This window comes from Falco rusticolus, chromosome 2 (genome assembly GCF_015220075.1).
Source record: "Falco rusticolus isolate bFalRus1 chromosome 2, bFalRus1.pri, whole genome shotgun sequence".
Taxonomy (NCBI): domain Eukaryota; kingdom Metazoa; phylum Chordata; class Aves; order Falconiformes; family Falconidae; genus Falco; species Falco rusticolus.
Genome location: NC_051188.1, coordinates 91,987,559 through 92,006,500, shown reverse-complemented (window position 1 = coordinate 92,006,500; position 18,942 = coordinate 91,987,559). Strand labels below are relative to the sequence as shown.

Here is an 18,942-nt window from a genome sequence, read left to right as displayed (position 1 = left end):
TGGCCACTGTCCCCCTACCCCAGCACTGTTGCCTGCTGCTTCCCACCAAATAGCTGCTGGGTGGCTGTAACTTCAATCTGCGCGTGGTGTGAATTTGTAAAAATGAAATGTGAATGGTTTTCTGAAGTACGGAGGGGTCTTCTTTAAAACTTTGGTCTTTCTGATGCTTGTTCTCACGTAAATGTTAGATGGGGCCAGTCCTTGCTATTAATCAGCGGACTCAGGTTTTCAAAAGGTTGCAGATACAAATGAAATCCCATGTGTCTAATGCTGATGGTAATTGATGGCACGCTTGCAACGGCTACCCAGGAATGCAGGACATACCCCTTCTGACAGAGGAGATGCCCTGTAAATATGCTGAATTGCAGTATGTTGAGGTATTTATTTGTCTCCTATTAGCAGGATGTTATTTTGCCATTGGAGAATAGCTTGTGTTGCGGGACTTAGCTAGAAAGATTCCTCCTTGCATCCCTGTAATTGATTTCTGATCTGTGTGTCTGCTTTGTTTCAAAATTAGCCTTGTGTGCCTGAGTGGGAGACACTGATTTTGAATGTATTCATTTGCAGTCCCATCCACCAGAGGACGAAGATACAGATGTCATGTTAGGGCAGAGGCCGAAAAATCCAATACATAATATCCCTTCTACACTGGATAAACAAACCAATTGGAGTAAAGCACTACCTCTCCCAACTCCAGAGGAGAAAATGAAACAAGATGCCCAAGTGATTTCTTCTTGCATTATCCCCATCAATGTCACTGGTACAAATCTCTTCTCTTTCTTTTTGTATTTATTGCATGGTTCAAGGGAGGTCAACTACTTATTTTGTTTAATTTATTTGAAGTCACGGGATTGTGCAGTCTGAGGGTAAAGACCCTAGCTTGAGGATTTAGTTTCTGGAAGACAGTGGGCTAAATTCATCCCTCATGCGTGACCACTGGAGTCACTGAAGCCGCATCTAGGATTAATTTGGCCCATGTTTTTGGAGTCGTTATACTGCGTAATGTAACACTGGTTCCCTGTATAAACAATGTACTTTTGTTGTGTGTATAACCTAGTCTGTATTTACAAAGACCTCAAATAACTTTTTGAATGCAGCTGACTGAAGTAATGCAGAAAGCCACCAAAATTAATCATATGATTATCATGTGTAGCAGGAGAAGAGAAACTAGAGAATGTAGGCTACTATTTGCAGTGCTTTAAACATGCGAGGCATGACTGTGTAGCATGCAAGCCATCGCTCTGAGATCTCTTTACATGCAGCTATGCTGAAGGTATAGTAATGGCATTTTCTTTTATTTCTATAACATTTGGATACATCTGATTAGATTTATTTGAAGGAGAATTTGTTTATAGAAGTAGCAGGTATATCACTTATTAAATGTGATAGATGCTTGTTTCCAGAATTAAAAATCAGGCTGTTTTCTCTTTTTCTCTTTCTCTCCTTCCAGAGGGCTATGGTAAACATAAAGTTGATCTGAATTTTCCTCAATAATATTTCACACCAAGTTCTGATTAATGTAAGAGCATTAAGTGGGCTGACTTCCACAGTTAGAGACTTGAATATAAACCATCAAGGAAAAAGCAGGAAGCTTTCAGTTAGCCTTCATTCCCGAGAGAAAATATTTGTATTTAATCCTATTTTCCCAGTAACTGGGGGGTTGGGGGGAGGTCACAGCCCCTCGCATCCCATTGCTCTTTCCCATGTCTATCAGCGGTGCCCAGCATTCCTGCAAGTCAGCCTGCAGGGTTCACCGTGGTGCTGGAGAGGGCTGTATGCCCGCAGCCCAGTTTCAGCTCCCAACTGAGGGTCTCTGGGCTTTGGGGCTTGCGGCATATCTGTCCTACAGTATCACGGTGACAAGTTCCCATCTGCTCCACCACCAGCTGCATGAATTCTCCTGGTGATGGCAACACGGTCCTGCTTCCCCTTTGCCCCGGCAGCGGAGGTGACACTGCACAGTGCTGCCAGCTCTGCCTGCCCTGCCTGGGGAGGTGGCAGCCAGGAGCAGGTATCCCCGCCACTGGGATGGTGCTTCTGGCCAGCCAGGTTCCCACAGGAGGGAAGAGCTGCCTGTATAGTCCCCACGGGGCTGGAAGTTGGAAGCCAGCTGGTTGAGTGGGCAAGTTGGGCACTGTCAGTGGAAATCCCTGCGGAAGGTCATAGATAGTGTGGCATGTTTCCAGGAGGTAAAGCTGGTGTTAAAATGATGCGCTCTCTAGATCCAATATAGGACCCTAACTGGTGTAGGTTTTCTAACATGGCTAATGTCACCTAATGCAGTTCAGAGGACAGTTAGGTCTGGGACCAATGTTAACTTTTCCAGTAATAGCCATTTTTGCCTAGACTCCACCTGCCATACATTGGAACCAAATTTCCACTGATCAGTTTTACAGATCAAGAATGGTATGTAATCTTCTGGATGTTTATGTGTATCATTCTCATTAGCACTAATGGGAATAATTTGTATGCGTCACGGGGAGGATATACCCTCTTCCACTTTCCTCTCGGAGATGACTCCCGTGCATCTGGTTCACAGAGCATGTTTGGCTAACTCACAGTTGCTGGAAAACCAGCAATGATGCTGATTGATTTTTCGTTTCAAAGAGTTTGCTTTCAGTTTTCTGTTTTTGTTTTTTAAGCTTCTCCCAACCCTGAGAAATGTTCACTTTTTTGAAAATGACTGTTGTTGGAGTTTACGGCACTTTTGTTCCATATTAAAGAAAGTTCTTCCTCTGCTTATTCCAGGGGCATTGGTGGTTACAGGACATCTGTCTGAAGCCTCTATTTCACTGTAGTAGATTTCAAGAAGAACTTTTACAAGAAAGTTACTTTTTAATGTTTTACATTGTTACGTAGTGTAATATGTATGTGTATGTCTGTGTATAATTATGTTTTATATAATTATACGCTATTAAAATAGAGCTTCTTCTCAGGATTTTTTTTTCCCTCTTGTTTGGTTTAGTTTGTTTGTTTTTCTTAAGATTACAAACCACTGTACCAGCGATCCTTATGTTAGTGTTTTTATGGACCTGGCACATTTTTTCCGACCTATCCCATGTCAACTTTAGAGAGCACGAGTGTACAGTTGTGCAGAAAGTCAGCGCAGATGGGCGCTGGTCTTCTGGTGGGCCTCATTTTAACTCTATTTTGACAGCACAGTGTAAAAAACATAGTGAAAGACACTACCCTGTGCTAATGCCATGGAAACATAAAGAAAATGAGGAATTCTCGCCTATTCTGTATGGCTGTGGTCATAAATAAATGTGCCCATGAACTTGGGCTCCTAAATCCAAACTGAGAATCTTGATTGACTGCATGACCCAATTCCCAGAGCGGACTCCCATACATCCTGCTGTGTGCTGAGAACTTGCAAAAATCAGGCCACTTACAGATGTACAAAAATAAATAGCAGCTGCCTCTTCATGTCACCCTTGGCCATGTGTCATCATCACAAAGAATGCTCTCTAAACTTGCACAGGGGCTTGGTCCCATTTTAGCTGTCTCCTTCCTTTTTGAATGTTAGCCCCCTTGGCATATTGGTCTCCTAAGAAGTGCCCAACTACTGCAGTATGGCATTATAAACTTAAATTGTTTTTTTATGCTTAGTTGCTTAAAATAAGTCAGGCTATAGCTGAACAGATCATGCTTTGCAGATGAGTTACTGTCATTGTGCCTATGACAGATGGATAAATAGATATAAAAAAGATGCCCTGTTACCAAGAGCTCTCAACTCTATTTTTCTTCTTGAATTTCCTTTTTTTTCTTTTCTTTTCTTTTTTTTTATTTTATTTTATTTTTAAGACTTCTGTTATTTTTGGCAGACCAGGCTGCTGAGGGGGAGCTGGAATTAGATGTAAAACTGTGGTATACTGTGATATAATTTACATAAGAGCTACATAAGGGCTCCCTTATGTTTATTCACAGGCTTAATCCAAGCTCACATACCTCCACTGTGTTCCAGCCATGAAAATTTGTTTACTATTTCTAAAGGCTAATGAGACCTATTTATGGGTTGCAGGAGTTGGTTTTGACAGAGAGGCTAGTATACGCTGCTCTCTTGTTCATTCACAATCTGTACTACAGCGGAGACGAAAGTTGAGGAGGAGGAAAACCATCTCTGGCATCCCCAGAAGAGTGCAACAAGAAATAGGTGTAGTATAAATACAAATCTTCCGTAGATAGCTTTCTAACCAACTTAAATTGCAGAGATATGAGCTGGTAGCCAGCCTTCCAAAGAAATGAAACCTCAAAAGCGTAAATGCTTGTGGAGTTTGGGAATTATGTGGTTTGTTTTTTTGATTTACTACAGTAAGCAAAGCTATATTACTCCATATGGCCTTGATGGACCAGGAGCCTTACTGAGTAATATAGATGTACGTGTTCAGCTCTTATTGTGTAAATGTTAATCAGTTCTTTTTTTTTTCCATTTTATTTCTGTTATAAACCCATAGTTATGTGCATAAAAAGTAACTAGATTAAGTGAAAGTTTTTTCTTGCATGAGGGGAGCTTAAGGTAAAGAACTGACAGATGTTGCTCAGCAAATTGATGATGAGCTGTCACAACAGCCGGATAACTCACTCAGATGAGCAGTTATATATCTGCCTTAGACAGCTGCTGGTACCCTATGGGAAACTTTCCTAAACGTTCCTTTTATTTTTCACGTTCGTCTTCGATTCCTTCCTTTCATTCTTTGTTACCAAGGATATTTGCCCGAAATCAAGCGGCTTAGCTCACTTTTTGTCCCAGGTAACTTAGAGGCAACTCTGTTGAGGGCAAATGCACTGCAAAATCGGAATTAACCCAAAATGAAATTTAACAGGATCATTATTTCTTAATGTTCATCTGCACCTGAAGACGGCTCTGGTGTCTCAGTCGGTTGCCATGAAACTTGATGGGAAGCAAAAGGAATGTGTTTATCATGGGGAATAAGCAACCAGAGATCCTACAAAAGAAAGATCCTGTTGCCTTGCAAATATTCTTGGTAGTAAAGAAGCAGATAATGGAAATTCTGAACAGAGAGGTAGTCCCAACAGAATTATTTTTAGAAGCTCACGGAGTATTTTGTCCAGCAGCCACTCCTGAAAACTGTCTTTAACTAGTTGAAATAGAGTGACAAAACCTGAAAACTTAGTATTTGTCTTAATATTTACCACAGCAAGATCAGCTCCGCGTGAGATCGCGTTGCAGAAATAGGAGAACTAAGATCACATTGCAGGACTAGGAGAATTTCCCCACCTCACTGGGATGAGGTCTGCCTTATATAGCCTTTATAGCAAAGTTAAATTTGGTCCAATGCTCAGCAAGACTAAAAATGAAAAAATACAGCAGATAATGCACCTTGGGTTGCTCCGCGGGTCGTCTCGCGCCAGGAAATGTGGAGCTGTCTCCCACTCACCCAGCTTTCCATGTGTCCTAGATTCAGACGAGTCACCGGTGGCGAGAGAGCGCAATGTGATTGTGCATGCAAACCCTGACTTCTCCGGCTCCGGCAGCAGGAGGTCGGGGACCCGGGACTCAGAGTGCCAGACGGAAGAAATCCTGATAGCTGCTCCCTCCCGGCGGCGGATCCGTGCCCAGAGGGGGCAGAGTGTCGTTGCCTCCCTCTCCCACTCTGCCGGTAACATCTTGGTATTGGCGGACAATGGGGATGCTGTCTTTGCTGCCGCTGTAAGCAACCGCATCCGCTCACGGAGCCTTCCTCGCGAGGGTGCCCGGGCCAGTGAGGGCCATCAGGATGCCACAGCCAAAAGTGCAGGGTACGAAGCAGAGTGCTTCCTAGCTGGCCAGGAGAGGATCCCAAAAAAGGGGAAGGAGGTCTTGAACAAGCAGGGTTCACAAGAGCGCCAGCCCATCGGTTTAACTTGTCCTCAGCACCTGCACAGCCCTGAACACAGCATCGGTGAGAGGGGGAGATCGCGGCTGTCAAGGATGACCGACTCGGGCAGCTGCGAGATTTCATCCAACTCGGACACCTTTGGGAGCCCCATTCACTCTATCTCCACAGCAGGAGTCCTGCTCAGCAGCCACATGGACCAGAAAGATGACCACCAGTCCTCCAGTGGCAACTGGAGTGGGAGCAGCTCCACATGTCCCTCCCAGACATCCGAAACCATTCCTCCTGCTGCCTCTCCTCCACTGACGGGCTCTTCACACTGTGACTCTGAGCTGTCACTCAACACTGCTCCCAATGCCAACGAGGACTCCAGCGTCTTCATCACAGAGCAGTTTGGTGACCACGTGGACAAGGTTAGGGGCCACAGGGCGAGCTCTTTCACCTCCACCGTGGCAGATTTACTGGATGACCCCAACAACAGCAACACGAGCGACAGTGAGTGGAACTACCTGCACCATCACCACGACGCCTCCTGTCGCCAGGACTTCAGCCCCGAGCGCCCGAAGGCAGACAGCCTGGGATGCCCCAGCTTCACCAGCATGACCACCTATGACAGCTTCCTTGAAAAGACCCCCTCTGACAAGGCAGACACTAGCTCACACTTTTCTGTGGACACCGAAGGATACTATACCTCCATGCACTTTGACTGCGGTCTCAAGGGTAATAAAAGCTATATTTGCAACTATGCAGCCCCGGGCTCTGAGAGCGGCCAGACCGGGAGCGTGACCTCCAGCCTGGCCGATTGTGCCTGGCAGGAGTGTGTGAGCCACAGGAGGCAGGGACGGCAGAGCATCTCGCTGAAGAAACCAAAGGCAAAGCCAGCCCCACCAAAACGCAGCTCGTCTTTGAGGAAATCGGAGGGCAGTACCGACCTTCCTGACAAGAAAGAACCAAAGATCGGTGGTGGGCAGCACGTCTCTCACACTGCCAGGGAGATGAAGCTGCCCCTTGAGTTTTCAAACACACCTTCCCGAGTGGAAGGCACCAACCTGCCAGCCAAGCAGGAGCTCCCCTGGGCAAACCAGGGCGACAGCGGGTTGAAGGACACTCCATTCGACACCACCGATATCCCCTCATTTAAAGACGAAGGTGCTGAACAACCTCACTATGCAGACCTCTGGCTTCTGAACGACTTGAAATCCAGCGATCCTTACAGGTCCTTGTCCAATTCGAGCACTGCTACGGGTACTACAGTCATAGAGTGCATCAAGTCACCGGAGAGCTCTGAATCCCAGACATCCCAGTCCGGGTCACGAGCCACCACCCCATCCCTCCCCTCTGTCGATAACGAGTTTAAGCTGGCCTCCCCTGAGAAACTGGCAGGGTTAGCCTCACCCTCCAGCGGGTACTCCAGCCAGTCGGAGACACCCACCTCTTCTTTTCCAACTGCTTTCTTTTCGGGACCCTTGTCTCCAGGGGGGAGCAAAAGGAAGCCGAAAGTACCAGAGAGGAAGTCATCGCTGCAGCAGCCGCTCTCGAAAGACAGCACCGCCTTGCTGAGCAAAGACCTCGAACTTCCGATTATACCTCCTACTCACCTCGACCTAAGTGCTCTTCACAATGTCTTGAGCAAGCCCTTCGCTCACAGGCACCAGCTGCATACCTTCAGCCACAGCAAGCAGAGCGCGGTCGGGGAAGCCCTGCATCCCAGCCCTCCCTCCGCCCTCGCCATCACGCCCTCCGTTCTCAAGTCTGTCCACCTCCGGGCAGTCAACAAGCCTGAAGGAGGGAAACAGAAAGGCAGCACCCCAGACCTGCTCTGCATACAGGAGACCGCCCTGATGGCAACTGACATTTCTCCGGGCAAAACGACGAGGCCGCTCTTAGCTAAGAAACCAGTATCACGCCAGTACTCCACAGAGGACACTGTAATGTTGTACATTGACACTTCCCCAGCAGAAGTGCGCCCCGGCAAGCCACCTTTAGAGAAAAGCGCCTCTTTCAGTGGGCAGAATAGCTGCGAGCAAGAAGCTGTAACTTCAGCAAGCGTGGGTCTGATTGAACTCAAACCTGGGAAGGACCAAACACACCCGGCCACCGAGTGCTCGCCGGAAAGCCCTCCGAATCAGGTGTGCGCTGTCTCTGTGGACGGGTTTCAGAAGGGCTTAGCTGTCCTTGGAGGTGATGATGAAGCGAAGAAACCCGGCCAGGGAGCAGAAGCAGAGCATGACCTGCAGCAAGCGCAGGGTCAGCGAGAGCTCTCCATGGGCAGTGAGGGGAGGCTGGAACCTGGGCCTGCGGGTCAAAGCCCAGCTCAGGCTGAGGGAACAGCCATCGGCGACCAGCTTCAGCACCAACCTGATGTAAGCCACCATGTGCCTGGGAATATTGGCTACGAAGCAGAGATGGCAGCAGAGAATTCACTCAGTGAAGTGAGCTGCAAGCAGGAAAACGATATCGTATCAGGTATCCCAACCAAAAGTGCCTCTGATGATGGCAGGGCAGAAGAGACGGTGGGCAGCGCCGACGAGCCTTCACTGAAAGGTCAGTGGTGAACTCTCTCTGCGTTGTACCTGGTGGCGCAGCTTTGGATGTGGCTGGTAGTGGAGCCAAAAAGTAGGCTGGTGTTGCAAATCAGCTTACCTCTCTAAGGTCAAGCACAGAGCCCCCCTGATCTGTTAGCTGGCCAGCCAACCTAAAGATATTTTATGCTTTTTCAATGTATTTGGAGTGTATTTCTCTGCTGTTTCTTTCCTCCCTTGTGCTGCATTTCAGGGGGAAAGGAAAAGGGAGGAGCACTACCTGGGTGCAGAGGAGCCTTATTATCACAACTGTACAGTAAATGGGAGATCCTGGCAGTGTCCCCTTTATGGGGTCCAATATGCAACGTACATGATGTTTAAATTAGAAGATAAAGTCTGTATGGTGATACCAGCCACTCTGTTGTGAACCCAGCTAGTGCCTCACATTGGTGATGCTGTTGCAAAACACAGTGGGGTCTGACTTATAGTGTGGCTTCTTTTCTTGTTTGAAGAGTCTTCTCCAAGTGATGAGTCCATCATGTCTCCGCTGAGTGAGGAGTCGCAGGCTGATGCTGAGGATGTCTTTGTGTCTCCAAACAAACCCCGCACTACCGAGGATCTGTTTGCAGTCATTCACAGGTGACCTAACCTTGCGGCAAGGGGAAATGGTAACATGCAGTTCAGTGCAGCCACCCACGAACAATAGCTGCAGGTTGCTTATTCCATGGTTAAGTCTTGTCCTGAGACTACCTTGTTTAGTTTATTGAGCTTTGTTTTCTAAAAGGCAGCTTTTAAAAGATGTTTTGTTGTGGTCTGGTATGCACTCTTAAGTACCTTCCTGGCATGTGTAGGATGCTTTACAGATAGCATCAGGCTGTTCTCTCTAATAAACATACCTGTCTCCAAAGAGGACTACCCACAGGGGTTCCTGCCTTCTGCCCACCAGCTCTACTCTGGTGAGCAAGTCATTGTAGTGAGAATGATGAGAAGGCATCTCTTAAATTTTAGAGTATTTTGTATTCAGCTGAAATTTGCAATCACAACTGAAATTACAGATTTCTGATATCGAGTGGGTTTTGCTGAGTATTATTATTATTACCTAAGACTCTGTATGCGTTGTCATCTTCATAAAGAGCTGGTTGAGCAGACATTGTTTTGGAAGAGCTAGATGATGTTGAGAGGGACCCCGTGGCTCAGTGCCTCATTCGTTGCACAAGAGCTATCGCGGCTTAAAGTGCCATTAGTCACTGCTAGCCTCCAATATCTGACAGGGATTATGAGAACTCTAGCTAATATCAAAGCATAGTCAATCTGTAGAACTCCAGGCCAGCATTAAGTGTTATCCTACAAAGTTCATGTATGAAAGAGTGTGCCTTTGTGTTTTTACAGATCAAAAAGGAAAGTTCTTGGGAGAAAGGATTCTGGAGACCTTTCTGTAAGAAACAGATTGAGAGCTTCATCCGGGACTAGCAGCCAGCCCCCCACCAGCAGCACACTGCCTGTCAGCAATGTGCCACCAGCCAGCAGTGTGGGCACTCCCATCAGCAGTCAGAGGTCCCCTGGGCTCATATACAGGAATGCCAAAAAGTCCAACACATCCAATGAGGAGTTTAAACTACTGCTCCTTAAAAAGGGCAGCCGGTCTGATTCTAGCTACAGGATGTCCGCCACAGAAATTCTGAAAAGTCCTATCTTGCCTAAGTCTCCCGGAGAGCTGATGGCAGATGCCCCCCAAAGCTTGGAGGAGTCTCCCCCAGCGCCGAGCCCCGATGCATTGTCCTCGCTCTCCCCCTGTTCCCCCAGGGTCAACGTAGAAGGATTCTCCTCCAAGAGCTTTCCCATGTCGGCGTCTTCGAGAGTGGGGCGCTCCCGGGCGCCACCGGCAGCCAGCAGCAGCCGGTACAGCGTGCGCTGCAGGCTGTACAACACGCCAATGCAGGCCATCTCCGAAGGAGAGACGGAGAACTCGGACGGCAGCCCCCACGATGATCGGTCTTCTCAGAGCTCAACGTAGGTTGCACGGGCGCTAGGGCCAGGCTGCCGACACCACTTGGGCTCTGTAAGGATGTGAATATAAGAGGCCAATGCTGTAGCAGTCAAAAAAAAAAAAAAAAAAGAAAAAAAAAAAGAAAAAAAAAAGAAAAAAATTGCAGGGCAATATCGATGCTTCAATGTGTTTGTGTTTGTAAGCTGGGGAAACAGGACTACAGCTGTAGCTATTTATTATGTTACATTTTCTAAAAGGAGGAGGATAAGCTATGTCTGTTCTGTTTTCTTTTGGCTTCATTTGGTTTATCCCACTCTCATTTCCGTTGTCACTATAGATTTCAAGGCTATACACATTCCATAGAGTTAAAAGTGACTTTGGGTTGTGGGTTTTTTTTCTAGAAGCTGCCCATCTAGAAACAAATTCCTCACTGTAGTGCTTCCCTCGGAAGAAAAAAAAAATGCTCTTGAGGATTGGTATTTTTCTACACTAAAATGAGCTGAAACAAAATTTAGAAGAAATTAAAAAAACATATGTAAATACCATATTTTTGATAAAAATTTGTAAATAGGATTATCAAAAAGTGGACGTGGCAAGCAATTTACTGCATAACAACTTTGTTTATAGAAGACAAAAGAAGTCAAATGTAATAACTGTATTCTGTGAATACCATTTTCATATCAAACATAAAAAGTTCACATGGCCACCAATAACCACTGTCAGTGCGACAAGCCTGAAGGATGACACTGAGCAGTGGAAAGGAGGAATTCTCCACCTTAGCTGAGGAAACAGAAAGGCTGACTGTGATGGGATTAAAGTAACCATTTGTCTTTCCAAGGCAGCTCCAAAGAAGCTAACTGAAAAGCACAGCTGGGAGGGTGACCGTGAGGATCGGTGGGGAAGGCAAACATGCTTCTGACAGAGTAAAGTCGTGCCTGATGCAAAGCCCCAAAGGGTCCCATCCCACAGCCTCCCCTGGGCCTTTATTCTTGCAGGGATCACTTCAGAGAGGATAGATATGAGAAGAAATAGTACTTAACTTTCATATTCCTATTAGACTATTGGGATACATAACACGGTCATAACCTGGTAACTATAATCTTTAAACACGATTAGTTTCTGGTTCGTAAAGGAAACAAATAAATTATAAGCATGCAAGAAGCGCTTTCGATTTATCAGTAAATATCTGCAATGAGTTTTCAGTGAAGCTTTCTCTTTGTGCTGATGAGATTCATGCTACCTAAATATTTACAAAAATGACACTGTGAAAACGTAGCTGGGAAATAGGTATGTGTATGCATTATTTATATTCATTGCTGAGCTGGGAAGGGGAAAGCTCTGGTTCATTGTGCCAGCCACGTACAGTTGGGATCTTGTCTGGGTTTACCAGAAACGCAGAACAGGGTGGGGGACTGGGGTGGGGTGGGAAAGGAGACAAATCAAAGCAGCTGCTTTGATAAAAATGAAGGCAGGGAAATAAAAGCTGAATTACTTGAAGTTACTTGAATTTTCTCATCTTAAAACTGCAAGAACGTGTACTTTTAAAACTTAACCTGTGAGTCGCTTTATACTTTTAATTTTTAAAAAATTAAAACCAACAGGCCTGATTCTCCTTTGGGCCGCCACGGCTTCCATTGATGTAGCCCCATCCATGCTACTCAGAGAACAAGGCCCTCTTTGTCTGAAATTGATGCAGTTGGTGTTGATTGCTGTAAGATGTGGTTTGGAATAGAGGAAAGGTTAGTGCAGAGGAAATAGTGCGAGGAGGAATGTGGTGTGCAGTAGGACAGGTTGAGTAGGATGGCAGAAAGAGAGTACTTTGGTACTAAAGGAATCAACTAAAAGCTGGCTTTAAGCATAAGTAAATGATAGGAAGCAGGATGTGTGAAATCGGTTTTTACCTTTTTTTTTTCTTTTTTGCTTTTAATCATGTAGTGCATAAAGCTGAGAGTTTTTAAAAGTGGGCAGAGAATGTCTTAAAGAGGAAGGTTCTACCTAAAACTGTTATGATTTTAAAGAGTCTAAGCAAGTCAGAATAGTTTTGATAAATCCCGAATGTTACTCCCCGTAGGGTCACGTCTGATTTCATCTAGCACTTACCACAAGAAATACATTAATCAGGGTTTCCTACCGTCCTCCCGTGTAGCCTAGTTGTGTTCGGTGTGCAAGGTAGAGTCACTGTGCATGTGGTACGTGCGTTGGGAAGAGGGATGGTCCATCAGCTGAAGGACTGCAAAATCGGGAAGTCTAAATAATCTGAAAGTCTAAAATAGTTTTCACAAAGGTAATGAGAGAAGGGGTTTGGAAACAAAAAGCTAATCACATTAGTAGCTTAGTTAAGAAATTAAGTCTGAACACAAGTGAAGTGAATGAATGAGAATGTTTTAAGAGGAAACGTTTAGCATGTAACAAAATACTTTCTGGAGAACGTAAGTAAAGGAAGATTAGATATTGGGCAGAAAATTCTTAGTTTGTCATCTTCAGTTATTTTCCTTAAAAATTTTACCAGGAACACTTACATGTTCAATAGTCCTGAGTTAAATAGTCATTCACAACTGTAAAGAGAATACAGCTGAACTGACTTTGATGATATCAATTTTTATTGGCAATCAGTAATTTCATAAAGACCATAAGTAAATATATATACACTAATTTATTTATTTTTTTACCAGAATGGTGAGGCAATACTTCACGTACAAAACGGCCACAGAACAACCCATTAAAATATAGTCTTACTTCGTTTGTTTAATTTCCTAGTTTATATTTAGCAGATTGAAATCCAAATAAAGAGAGATTTTAAATCCACTGTGAAGAAAAAAGTTCATAACAAACATGGGAGTCAGAGGAAGACGGATGGCGGGGACCCCTGTAGTGTCACAGGTGTGCCATTCAGGCACCAGAGGACAAGCTGTAGAGCGAAGGGAACATCACTCACCTCTTGAGACAGCGTATGGTACATGCATCAGGTAACTGCTGAACCGTCATTGCAACCTACTGTTCCATTGTTTGCACTGATGTTATGGGAACGATTTCTGAAGTTATACAGCTGTGTGTTCTGAAAAATAACATTTTCCTCCATTTCTTTTTTTTTTTTTGCCTTTTTTTTTTCCTGTTTGTTTTGTTGTGGCAGCATAGAGGATGTGGAATAGTTGTAGCAAATAAAGCATATGTTTGCTTTTGCCAAAGGTCAGTGATTTGAGTGCATTTGCTGCAATGGTGGCAGATAGAGAAATACTGTAGGTTATGACTTAAAGAATTAAAAAAAAAATTAAGAAGGTTACAGTGTAACTATTTTGGTACTAGCACCAGTTCATGCTGGAAGAAAAGACAATGGTTTATGGACTTGCATCCATTTTGTATTTTTGTAATATTTGTAAATACGAACTTTTTAAATTGTTGCAAAGATGGTTTCTTTTGTAAAATGTTTTCAAAGTTTACATTAAATCCAAGCCTTTGTATATTTTAGAGCTGTGCAACACTTTAAGTCTTGTATTTATTTTTAGTAAAAACGGTGACAGTTTCATTGTGAACCCCTCTCAAAAAATGTGTCGGAAAAGTTTGATTACCTAGAAAGTGTGTATAGAAACTGCAAATAAACGTGACTGCAATTAAATCACACCTTCTCTTTACTTTCTTGTAATGAGATGTGAAGTCTAATCTACAGACTACAAGTATGCTATTTCCAAAGGTAAGTCGTGGTGTGTTACATATTGCAAACCATTTGTTTTCTGTTCAACTCAATTTTTTTTATAAACTGAGTAAGGGGAAATCTGTATCCAGACTGTCATTGACCTTAAGTGGAATTTTGCCCACAAGTATAATTTTGCCCGAATATGAAGAATGCTGAATTTGCCCCGTGTCTTTTACTGGTAAGGAAGAGGTAAGAGAAAGGAAGCTAGGATGAAAAACAGATGAAAGATACTTCATCTTCATCTGGAAAACAAAGCAAACTGCAACTCTTCAGACCCAAGGCACAGAGAATCCAGTGATGCATCTTATCAGATAAAGCAAGCTATGGGCAAAAGACAGGCCACAAATCATGAAAGCAAACTTAGAATTGCCAATGCTACTTTATTTTAAGGAAAAGTTTGGTTATCAGGAGGTTGATAAGTCAGGACATGGAAGGTAAGTGTTTGAATGATAGCCCCTGCACTTGTCTCTGAAAATTGCATACCTGTAGGAAAAGGGGAGGGGAAGATGTGCATCATGAAAATTTGGTTTCAGCTGTCATTTTGTCAGTAGCTTTGCAGCACTGCATTTTGTATTGTAAAAATATGTATGAAGAAAAAAAAAATGGTGAAATGCACAGGGTCTGATCGGCTTTGGGGAACGCTGCTGGGCTATCTGCTGTCATGCCTTGCAAAGATGCGATGATTGCCCTGATGGGTGTGGTCTTCTACTTGGAGTAGTCTCCAAGCGGGAATTGGTTTGCATAACATTTTGTATGCAGCGTGACAAGCAGTCAATGATTATGTAGAACATTTCCTACTGTATAGGGTGCCTTTCCCAATCCAGTAATACACGTAAGAAAGATCTGCAGGAAAAGCTTAGCCCGTAGAGGCAGGCATAAACTGGTTTTAATTTGCCCACTGTACACCTCTGTATTTTTTCATGGTCAGTGGAAGAGAAGATTAAGCATTAGACTACATAAAATATATGCAGCGATTTTTTTATATATACAAAGTGATATCAGTGTAACTATTCACAACATATGTGAAGTCAGGGACTTTTGTACATCTTTGTAAAATCCAGGCTTCATCCTTGGGCATATGCACAAAGCGTAGGGGCATTCAGGGAGCATTGATAGTGAGGGTGGGGGTACCTGAGAAGGTGACAGTACCTCTCCAAACTGGACAACCAAGGAGCAAGAGAAGGAAAGGTGTTTTCGCACCTTTGTTTGGATGCAGGAGCTTGCCAGGCCCTGGGGCAAGCATCTTTCCTGGGAAGAGGGCAGCCCCAAGTTCTGGCTGCAATCCTAGTACTGACTCCTACCCATGCTTCTATGGGCACTTACTTGACAGACTTGGTTTTCCATAAACCTGGTTTTGGTTGCATTGATTATATTTCCCTCCTTTAATTCTCTACTTGGTGACAGAAGCGTGTATTAACTGTTCTAATAGTTTCTTGGAATTAAAGTCAGGCTGACAGGTTTTTAATTACTCATCCCATTCTTATTTTTAACTTCTGTCACATTAGCATCCTCCTGAAACTTCTCTAGAGCCCAACATTATTGGTTGTAAGAAACCTTCAATGGGTTCTCCCCATTTCCTGACTGCAAGTTACCCAACTCTGCTGACTGAAGATGTCTGTCTTTAATTACTTTAGTATGAATGGAAAATTCATGAATGGAAATCGTATCACCTTCAGTCCCTAAAGAAAAAACTGAAGAAATGTATTTGTAAGGAACCTGTATTCTCCAACATAGGCTCAAGGCCAAGACAACAGATCAGCAGCTAAGTACAGGCTTTCCCACTAGATTCGCTTGCATTGCCATTTAAACTTTCACAGAGTTGGAAAATCAGAAAACCACTGAATGTTTACAGAAATTTATCCTATAAGAGATGCTAGCACTCTCAGTAAAGTTTAGTGTTTTCTTAGAAGATAAATTAAAAAGCTGTGCAAAACAGCAGTGGCAGTGACAGCATCGTGGACAAGAGCAGCAGTTTTAATGTACTTTCACTCTAAATAGGTAGCTGTCAATTTTATTATTATTTTTTTAACAGAAGATAATCAAGCTCTGACACAAATACTTCTTACTATTGCCATTTCACAAAAAGGCTGCAAGCCATAAGCTATTCCTGTGAGGAAACAACTGCCCCTACATCTCCCTTTTTAGTTCACTGGCATCTTCAGCTGGGGTGAGAAGAGAGGCAAGGAACGTTCCCTCAGCCCCAAAATAATAATAATAAAGTCCAAGGAAATGCCATTTCTTGATCACTCACAGGTTAATTCAGAGTGTTCATCCGTATTACAGCAACATTCTCCACACCTAGCCGTGAGGTACTAATGAGGCACGAAAATAAGCCTTTTTGCTGATGGCACCTGAACAAATAAGAGAAGCCTTGCCCTCTAATAATGGTTTTGCCATAGTTTTGATTTAACATTAGGTTGCTTTCTTTTTATATCACTGAAAAAACTTGTATCTACATAATAAGCAATGACCCCATGAGTTTCCTGTGGAAATTCACACTGTGGTTTTCAGTGAGACTGAGAAAATGAAGTAACGTGACTGAACTTGTGGCTTGGTCAGTCTGTTAACGGCTCACACTGAATCTAGGTCAGGTGGCTTAGTTCTACTGCGAGCCTCCAAAACTGAAAAAATAAATCGTAAGATAAAAACATTTTTATGAGTAAAGGTCATTCAAAATCTGTAGGAACGTGACATTCCGTTCCTAAGCAGTCAAGTTTATATATACATTCAAAAAGCTGGCACAGGACTATTATATTATTACTAGTATTTAGTGTTCATCCTTAATGCTCTCATTTTAAAAAGCAACTCCTTTTGGTATTCATTAAAGGTTTGCTCAGCAGCAGACACCCCTTACATAGTTTCTTCATTATGGGTAATGAAAACAAATGGGTTTATGACCATTTAACAATCATAAAGCCTCAAAAATGAATCCTCCAGATCGGTCTTCACACTTCCGCTGTGTTCTTGGGTTTGGTGGATAATTTAAATAAAGAGCTGACCCAAAGTAAAGTGAAAGATTTATAGACCATAACCTCTAAGTACTGATGCCAAACCATATTATCCTAATACTGTGATCCATTTCTGTGCATTTCATTTTGCCAAGCCAGCTGAACCATCAAACAAGTCCTGACAATGTAAATTTAGGCTGTAATTTCTGTTACTTTTAACTCAATGCACAAAACAAATTTTGGTATTTATGAAGACTGGTATATAACTGGAGTTAATCCACAACTTCACTTGTCATTTGAAATGTCCAACTCTACAAAATACCAAGTTTCAAACCTGAAATGAAGATATTACAGAAACAGATAAAGTAGGTAAAGTGACATTTTTATTTTATTGGATGGATCCAACAACCATGAGCATGGGGAAAGATGGCCAACAAATTAATTTCAGGGAATTTCCTATGGAAACTTATCAAAGAAAAAGAAATCACATGTAAAGCAGGGTTTCTCACTCCTTTTGAAAATATGATTCTGCATTCAAATGCATTATTAGCTGGCTCTTTTCCCTATAATAACCTCCTGCCTATCTCCCTTCAGTTTTCTTTTCAAATCCATCCTGCCTTCTAGATGATTAGTAAGCCACTGAAACGGCATCTGTAGACATATAGAGGAATGCCTACCACTTTATATCGTCAAGACAAAACTTTCTAAAACAGCACACTGTAACTCAGAACAGAGTTGGCCTCTACTGTATCAGATCATTCCTTTTAAATTAGCTTCCCTTCCTGTACTCCTCTTAGCACTACTTTAAATATCTTTCTTCCCCTAGATCCTCCAAATACCACTGCCCCACAAGACTATGGAAATATCTGTTTCCTTTCAAATCCAACATATCTTTATCCTTGCCCCGAGTGTTTCCTTTCCACTCTCAGCAGTACCCCCTATTCCTTGTTCTGGTGCTTCACTTCTTAGTCTGTGTCCGAGTACCCCATTCAACTTCTGTGGCCTCCCAGGACCTACCTGTACCCAAATAATTCTTTTCAGGGACTGCTTCCTTACATCCATACAAAACATTGCCCTATCATAAAAAAGTTCCTCTGTTTCTGCAGAAAAAAATAAAGGGAAGATAAAAGCTAATTTTGAATACAGCATTGTTGGCTGGGCTCCCTATTACTCAGGCATTCTCCCATCTTCTCAAGCTTTATGGGAAAGTGAAATTCTTCGTTTTACTCCATGTTATTTCAGGCCACTGCTTTAACTGGAAAGCATCAGAAAATTCTGATGTCTTTTGGTGAAGAAACTTGTGCAAGAAACTAGATGTACTGCACAGATTCAGTTCTAGATGGGGCTTGTGGATGCTGGTCTTCCACCTTGCTATCTATGTCAGAGAGAGAAAAGGCTTTTAAAACTTGCTAAAGATCAGAAAGTGATAAAGGCAGCATTGACTCAGTCTGTCCAGTAGCTGGCCCTGGATCCCAGCCTGCCCAGTTGCTGGCACATAGCAGTCCCTGAGGCCACAGTGACTGCTGGTACAGACCATCGCAGCCTCCCACCATCCCAGACTTCCAGACCTGGCTGGGACTCCCCTGGCACTCCCCTAGTCCCCAGTAGGCAACATCCCCGCCCCCCCCAACCCCCACCCCCCACCCCCCCGGTTGCATCCTCAGAGACACAGAGCTATTCATAGACCCAGTGTTGGCCCCGGCACCCTGATCCCCAAGTAACCACCACCCTTTGGTCTTGCCCTTAGACACACCCCCTCCCCTCACCCCTTGAGACCTGCCAGACCCTGTGGTCTCTCTAGCAACTGGCCAGGCCGCCCCTGGTCCCCAGTAGCCAACTGCCCTATGGCCTCACCTTTAGACACACCAATGGCTCCCAAGCCACTTCACCTACTGGCTGGAGAGTCCAGCTTGGCCTTCACTAGTGCTTGCATGCTGACCACAGGCACTTGGGTCCT

At 43.9% G+C, this 18,942-nt stretch overlaps 1 protein-coding gene across 4 annotated transcripts in view; it reads left to right on the top strand.

The window, feature by feature from the left end:
- Positions 1-13,959, top strand: part of NHS (NHS actin remodeling regulator) — a 261,765-nt gene extending 247,806 nt beyond the window's left edge. For 3 of the 4 annotated variants that reach the window (XM_037377372.1, XM_037377371.1, XM_037377375.1), the window contains 5 exons: positions 568-760; positions 4,022-4,153; positions 5,421-8,381; positions 8,872-8,998; positions 9,749-13,959. In XM_037377372.1, coding sequence (XP_037233269.1) covers positions 568-760; positions 4,022-4,153; positions 5,421-8,381; positions 8,872-8,998; positions 9,749-10,373 — 4,038 coding nt within the window. In that variant the 3' untranslated portion in view covers positions 10,374-13,959. The remainder of the gene's footprint in view (positions 1-567; positions 761-4,021; positions 4,154-5,420; positions 8,382-8,871; positions 8,999-9,748) is intronic. The other variant, XM_037377374.1, reaches the window with a different exon arrangement.
- The last annotated feature ends 4,983 nt before the right edge of the window (positions 13,960-18,942 follow it).